The sequence below is a fragment of the Aptenodytes forsteri genome, unplaced genomic scaffold (assembly GCF_000699145.1).
Source record: "Aptenodytes forsteri isolate BGI_AS27 unplaced genomic scaffold, ASM69914v1 Scaffold36, whole genome shotgun sequence".
Taxonomy (NCBI): Eukaryota; Metazoa; Chordata; class Aves; order Sphenisciformes; family Spheniscidae; genus Aptenodytes; species Aptenodytes forsteri.
Genome location: NW_008795477.1, coordinates 757,682 through 765,883, shown reverse-complemented (window position 1 = coordinate 765,883; position 8,202 = coordinate 757,682). Strand labels below are relative to the sequence as shown.

Here is an 8,202-nt window from a genome sequence, read left to right as displayed (position 1 = left end):
AGACCGCTGCAACTTCTAAAAATTAGTTAACTCCATTCAGTATATATTAGGGGCTTTTTTCCATTTGTTTTGTTTCCAGTAAACTCTGGGACAGCTAATCTTCAGATTAGCTTCAATAAACTTCAGAAACTTAACAGTACAAAAGGAAAGGGAAGGGGGGCCAAAGTATAATCCTTAATAACATTTCAGGATGCTGGATGTAACCAAAGCACAGAAACCCAGCCTTTGGGTTCTTACAACTTATCAGCAGGACTGTAAACAGAAGCACAATATAGTAATAATTTTTTGCCATCTTATGTTATATTCTGCAGCCAGTTCATCAAATCCTATCTCAGCAATATTACAAAGACAGAGTGTGCCAGGACTGTACTAAAAGGATAATACAAGCCTTGGCCTTTGCTTCATACGTGACTTTAATATATTCCAAAGGTAAAGAACCAGCAGCATGCAGACCAGTTATAACCCAAGATGCTGTTTCAGGCAGGCTGGACATCACCACTTAATGCATTCACAAATGTCCTACCTAGTTCACAGAAAAGGTCTTCTCGTTCTCAGCAGTGAAGAAATTCCTTACCCTTACATGTCCACCATTTTAGCCATTTCTAAATTACTCCCTATTATTTTTTTTTTTATCTAACAAAAGTATTTTTTTCTTACTCAAGGTAGGGCTTTTATTTCCACTATCTTAAACCAATGCATCAAAATTTTCAGAATACCACATATTCACATCCAGCACTGATACGCAGATTTAGGATAGCACTTATCAAAGCCTTGGCAAAAAAAGTTATTTAGGTACCTGGGTCACAAATTCTTAGTTCGTTTTCTTTCCTTTATTCTCTAGTAAAATGAACAAAAGTCATTCTGTATGTTTTAGAGGAAAATTATTAATCTCTTAAACCTGCAAACCTCCCTTATAGAGAGGAAAAAAGTCATAATACTGCAACTAGTTAGGCCTGCATACAAGACCCAGAAGATATGTAGGCATATGAACACATGAAGAACCATTCTCTTGGATTAATATTTAAAGCTTAAAGTAAGAGGGAAGCTAGTGCATTCCCTTCAGGGAAAGAAGCATTCATCATCTGCTGCTAAATAAGAGGCATCCCTTTAGATACTATCTCACCGTTGTTATTATCTAATTTCATTCAGCCAGCAGAAGATGTGAGGGCAATGAATGGATCAAAAAGAACTTAAGAGTACTTTTTGTTTAAGTAGAATAAATTAAAACACCACTCATGGGAGAAACATCTTTATGTCATTAATATTTGAGCGTGTTAAAGGTATTCCACACTCCTCCCATTAATATTCCTTAGTACAGGAAGAATCTGCATTCACAATGACCCCCAGGATGCAACATGGCTTTTTCATCAGTAGCAGTTTTACAAGCAACATTCACGTGTTTTGTAAGAGCACAACCATTGGCACCCCAACATGAAATGAGAGACCTGCCATAGTATCAATTATTTAAGGTAAAAGGATGCAACTCCTCCAGCAGCCAGTCACTGATTTTATACAAATTCCCTATAATAATCCCACACACATACACACACACAAACTCAGAAGCATGTCAAGAAAATAAAGAGTTCTCTTTCAGATGGAGAAAAGGTCCTTCAGCAAGCTTTTCTCAAAAGTTACTTACTATCTAGAAGACTCTAATTTGGCCTCTGGTATCAGATATCAATCAATAGCATGACACTTCTAAACGATAAGTCTGTCCAATACACAGAAAAAAAACAAACCAAGAGTAACAAAGTCCACACAAACTCATCTTGTATTTAATTAGTCCTACTCCTCTTACCTATATTTAAATATACCTTCACATACAGTAGCATCAGGAGGCATTTGGCAACTGATGAGTAAGTCATAGAAAAACTGAAGCTGATTGTACTCAAACAATGGCTATTTAGGAATGATACATCACAAGGACCTCATCTGCTGTGTAAACAGCTGTGCAAATGAAAGCTCTCATAGACACACTACCCAGAAACCCTATTCACTTCGCTAGCATCTAATGGTAAAATGTTTTTATATATGAACAAAACAAAATATCAGTGAAAACACTTTCATCCTTCAAAAATTAGTATCTCCCAAAACAGCTTTCAGAAGAGAAGAACAGTGGCAGTGATGTTATTAGCTTTTTATTAGCCATTAATTAGAACTCTCTAATTGGGATGTGAAAGGAGAATTCCCTCCTCTTCCTCAGAGACTTTGAGCCCTCATCTCCCATATGCCAAAAGAATAGGCTAGAACAGACCCAGGTATTTTAAGACTGAAATACTCTACATTATTTGTATTTCTTGAGCTAGGGAGCATAAGGGAGTAAAGGGAAGAGGAGAAAACACACTGGTAGGGTATGGTCATGTTTGCATACCAGACTTAACATGAAAGGGAAGGCCTACACTCTAAAACCCTTTCTCAGAGACCTGCTGCCCACATCACATAACCATTTGATGAACTACAAACAAGCCTTGATATTTAGTGTCTGTCTACAGAGCTTCCTTAGGCTAGAGGGGACTTATTCTACTATGATCAATAAATGAGGCACCACCACCGGCAGAAAGCTTTAATGAGTTTCCATTATAAATTCAAGGTGAACTAGACTAGTAAGACTAGTAAGAGAGACGCTAAATGAAAGTTACTTTATTGCTGTGATAAATCTCTAGATGAGAAATTGGACATATTTATGGCACTGAACCTATCTTTCACTGGGAGTTGCACAAAGGCGAGGATGAAAACTAGGAGACCAAGATTAAGAAGAAAGTACACTGAGTAAGTGGGTTGAGCAATTTGGAAAGCTTGGGGTAAGCTTACCTGAAGAATGAGAGAGATCAGCTAGTAAAACAGTTCAAGAACTAACATCTACTGATCAATTCCAGAAGTAGCTTTGATGGCAAAAATACACTCTGCCATCAAGCTGGGAGAAGAAAATACTAATATACAAACATATTCATGAGCTGAAATGAATGAAACTTTGGTTAATTTTTGCAGTTCTATTCAAATTCTTTCTAATGTAGAGGTATGTCATACACATCTGAACATTACACCAGACAGCCTTAAATCTAAAGGATTGCTACTGAAAGAAACTGGACTGTCCTCACAAGTTACTGTTAGCAGCTGCTCTTACTGAACCTGATGGAATTTTTACTTCAAGCATCTTCAAGGCATGTTCACATTTTCATTCTTTACAAAGAATTAGGATGTGAAGTTGTTACAACAGAATGCTACGTATATTAAAAGGTGTTTATATGTCCCCTTTTAAAAAAATACTTCAGAAGCAAATGAGTGTGATCTAGTTTACTCGTTTGTATAAATCCTGTGAAATATCTAAACAATCAAAGGAAGATAGCTTTCACAGGAGAAAACAACATGAGAAGCCTGTCTTCATTAAAACCTGTCTTCTTTCACTCCGGTTAAAGCACAAGCTTTTCACATACATCTTAAAAGGTTACTTGCTATTCCATTACCTTTGCCAAGCGGCTCATTTGATCTTCAGAGACTGTGCTGCTGGTTCTCCCGGGAGTTTTGGTGGGCTCTGAGCCGTCAGCTTCTACGTTGGGCCAGACTTTCAAATCATGCATTCCTTGACGAAACATACTGCAGGGAAAAATGCAGAATCGCTTCAGTAAATTCAAAATAATACAGCTGTCAGGAATCAAAGTACAGCAGCAGCTGCAAGAAAATGAAGTAGCTTCCTTTGCCAAACCTACAAACATGCACTGCCATGCATAATTTAACTGAACCGCAAAAGTGCCTTGCACCTTGTGCCCCCTATGGCCTTCATTTTTATTGGCACACGGAGTTTAGAAGAAAATGAGTAAGTCTGAGACAACTTATTTGGCAAGCGGAAGAAAAATGGGTAATTCCCAAAGTCAGTGGGGTGGTACAAACGCAGACTGAGGACAGAGCTTGACCTTCATATTTTTATTATTTGTAATGAAGCAGAAAGAATTCCTCTTGACTTGCAAATTATAATAGTGACTTTAGGTCTGCCAGTCTGAAAAAAATTCAACTAAAAAACTACCTAAGTTTCATTTGAAGGTCAACTGATAAAAAGCAGCCTTCTGAGCTGCCAGATAAAAAAAAAAAGAAAAGAAAACCACAACCCTCAACACACCATTTTCTCCATCTATGCTTGAAATTGAATTGGTAATTGAAAGTACGCAGTGAACAGAACTTTGCAGGGTAACTGACCACCCTTTTTCTCTGCAAAACCCTGCTTCCCTTGTATATTTGTGCCAATCCACCTATGAAAAATGCCCCAAGAAATCAAGCGCATTAGTTTTGCCAATAAGAGGTGATCACTTAACTCTAACAACTTCAGGTAAATACAACTGGAAGGAACGCTTTAAGAAGTTAACCATTAAAAATGAGAAATACTGACTAGAAGGACCATCTGACCTTGAATTTACACATCACTTTGTGGAATACTACTACAAGGGTTTCCATTTACATGTAAATACAAAATTTTGAAATTATTTGTTGCTTTCTGTCCGTCTACTTCCCCCAGGCCCCACATGCTGGAAAGAAAAGTAAGTTTCATTTATAAATTGTATCTTTTTCCAGGAAGTATGCTTTAATGCTTTAAAAACTACCAGCAGTCTTTGGGGCATAGTCCAATTGATCCAGTTCAATTTTCTGCCCTAAGACAATGTCAATCTTTTTGTCAAAGCAGTATCTTCAATGACAGAGATACAACCTCTCTAGTCATTTTCTGCGTTCAAGTGTCACTATAACAGCTTTCCTAATACTAACCTAAACTTTTCCCGCACTTCAGTTTAGCCTTATTACTTCTTATCCACTGACAAAACAAAAAAAGGCTATTTCTCCCCATTTTCCAACGCTACCTACATACTAGAAAAGTGTTCCTACGGTCTTTTCTTCAGCCTCACTAGTATTTACTCCTCCTCCATCCCACCCGTTTGCTAGATGTTCAATGATATGGACACCCTTAGACTCCCAGTAGTCAGCAACTTGCCTAAAGTCAGTTACATAGAACTGACCATATCCCAGCCGAGTGGATGAGCATGGAGAAGGAGGATACAACATTGGCCCTGATGCGCATACTTGTAGACTGTTTGCATATTCAATGTCGTTCACACATTTCACAAGAGCATCATGACCCTGAATCATGCAAAACCTAAGATTCACTCTAAAGCCCAAATCTTTTCCTCTGTTTTCCTGGGCAGCTGCTCCCCATTCTGTATTTGACTACAATCAATTACAAAAAGTACCAGCACCTCATACTTTTCTTTAAACTGCATCCTATTTTTTTTTCAGTCCCCTTTGCACTTAGTCAAGATCCTTTTGATGTACTGTCACCTTCCAGCACACTTGTAATCCTTCCCATCTTAGTGTTATCATCCACAAATTTACTAAACCTACGCTCTATTGGATCACAGATTATTAATTTTGAAAGTTTCTGATTTACTGAGTTACACCTTAATCCTTACAAATAACACTGCATTAACAGCCTAATTGCAAGCCGATTAAATCAATTATCTTAAGTAATCAGTACTGGCATCCATGCATTACAGAAGTATAAATATGAAGTGATTTCAGCATTTCCTACCTTAAAATCCAAGCTTACAGATCGAAAAAAAAAAAGCCTAAATTTTGGTGTTATACAAGAGAAGACTTTTCTCCACAACACTGTAGCATGTATGAAGTTACATTCAGTAAGAAATAGAGTAAATCACCTATGTATCAGATTTTTCAAATATGGAACTGTTAACCCGGTTTAAAAAAATAAAAAAAAACCTCTCGTAACCACTGCTACCTTACGATTCACAAGCGAGCTTCAAATCTGTACCATAGAAGAAAAAGCAGTATACCCATATTTCCCAAAGAGCGAGACCGTTGTTCCTCCCACAGGAACTGCTTTACCAGGTCCATATACATCCCAGATGGTCAGAGCCACCTGTGCATTGCGAGGCAAGTCTGGATACTTCACAGGCAGTTTCAGCCATTCATTCCAGCTGCAGAGAAACACTTTTTATTAGTCATAAAGCTTTACAATTCAAGTTACTCTGCAAAAGTTTATACAACCCAGATTCTCCTTAGAATATGAATTTCTAAGGGCAGATGGACTATTTTCTTCTGGGCTTTAACCATTCAAATACTTGTCCTGAGTATGATTAAAAGGCTAGAGACTAAAGGAAAAATACTCTAGCCTGATGACCTAAGTACCAAAGATCAGTCTGCCCAGTAAACAGTATGGAAGTGTCCTAGTCCAGGCCCCAGAAGTTATTTAAGTAGTGAGCCATGCCCAAACACCCAAGTAACAATTTTATTACTTACCCATTACACAAAAAGGTTGGTTTTGTGCTGTCAGGGCAACACTTAATAACCATACAGAGACTTGAAGAAACATAAGTTATTTGAAGAAGACAATAGAAAACAAATCTTTTTGATGCAAATAAAAACCATAGATTTATTTACACAACTTGATGCCCTGGTAACTAAGAGGAATATGAAATAAAATGCAGTCACTTACTTCCATCTAGTGCTAAAAGCTTTGTAGGAAGTTCTAACTGGAAGAGCAAGAGGCTTCCCTTCTGCAAACACTTGACAAGTTACATACAAGTCAGAGCAAGTTTCTTGATACAGTCCTGAGAACTTCAGCATTGGATCTTCTAAGAGAGCTTTGTCTCTTCTGTTTGCAGTTGTATAACTTGGCTCTTGTTCTTGATCAGAGTTCTTGTGGCGGGGGGGGGGGGGGGGGGGGGAGAGAAAAAAATAAACAAACCAAAATTTATTTTATCCACAGTAAAAATCCAATTCTATTTCCATATTTTATGTTTAGATTACCCAGTACTGAGGCTATCCTCATTTTCCATTACTAGCCAGTAGTGAAATCCAGATAATGGAGAGGAACTCAGGATGTGAAGTGATGAACAAATAAAGAAATTATTGCTACACTGATGGGGGGGGGAGAGCCAGGAGGGAAGAATCACTTGTTTGTCTTTTCAATGGAGAGAATTTCTTCTAGTACAACCTGTAGATTCTCAGACAGTATCAAATGAGGTACCCTAAGCAAGGCAACAATGAGATGACATATGCTGCTAATATTAAAAAACCAAAACAAACATCAGATTACATGTGCTCCAAATACTATTTGGAAAAAGAAAAAAAAAAAACACGATAAGAAAAGCCCTGTTTTTAAGCTGTATGAAATGTGAAACATATGACTGGCTTTGGATGCCAGCCATCTCTCAAATCAACAACAAATCAAAGCTCAAGTAAGCAGACTGTTTAAATCAAACTTGATTAAATCCCTGCAACAATTTGCAGAATGCTAGCGTTAGAGTAAATCGATGGAATTTCTCAGGCCTCAGCTATACCACAATGAAAACAATCAAGCATATTAAATATCTGACTGTGGATGCACATGCGAAAACAAAAAAGGAATTGTGGTGGTGACGGGAAAACATGCAAGATCAATCTTCCAGCAAACAAAAATCTATCAGTACCACAAAAACACTTCAGAGTAGGTGAACAAGTTTCTTGCAAGAAACTAGCATAGCACATTCCAGGATGACATACACTGCGACGCACAAAAAAATCCTAGTTGTATTTTTGCTAGGCAGAATGAATTAACAAAGAGGACACATGCACCTGATTTCTGATGTCATCTTCCATTCAGAAGTTAACCCCCAAATAAACTTCCCCAAGTTAGTTTTCAAAAAAAGTGCAATATACCTTAACGTAGCAGCATTAGGTAGACTACATTTTAAAGCCAGCCACGTCCCTCCTACACAAATGTAAACATCCCATTGCTGTGATGCTGAAAAATCCCAGACTTAAAAAAATTAAAAGATGAACCAGCAGATACATCAGCGCGTGATAATACCAGCTTCAACGCGAGCGCTTGTATACACCCAGTTAGGAACATACTTACATGTTGCAGCACCTGGATCTGCCTACAACAAAGAACCCGACTAAGAGCGACTTGCTTTCAAAGGAGCATGCAAACAAGTTAGGAAAGCGTCGCCAGTTTACCTCCTTCCCCTAACACTGAGGAGTGAGCTGTGACACCAGCAGGTGAAAGGTTATCAGAGACGTTAGCGCTGCACTGACAATCAATCTTTGCCTTAAAGCACCGCCCTGCACTACGGGACTTAAGGCCACGAACGCTTGTAACGCGTTTAGAGCGAAGCTTACAACCCCGGCCCTGCTGCTGCTGCTGCCGCCGCCGCCCCTTGC

General features: G+C 38.3%; 1 protein-coding gene across 1 annotated transcript in view; it reads right to left on the bottom strand.

The window, feature by feature from the left end:
* Nucleotides 1–6,651, bottom strand: part of PIK3C3 (phosphatidylinositol 3-kinase catalytic subunit type 3) — an 86,509-nt gene extending 79,858 nt beyond the window's left edge. The window contains exons 1-3 of the mRNA XM_019472566.1: nt 6,494–6,651; nt 5,832–5,975; nt 3,465–3,594 (exon numbers count right to left, since the gene is read on the bottom strand). Coding sequence (XP_019328111.1) covers nt 3,465–3,594; nt 5,832–5,975; nt 6,494–6,624 — 405 coding nt within the window. The 5' untranslated portion in view covers nt 6,625–6,651. The remainder of the gene's footprint in view (nt 1–3,464; nt 3,595–5,831; nt 5,976–6,493) is intronic.
* Between the last annotated feature and the right edge of the window lie 1,551 nt (nt 6,652–8,202).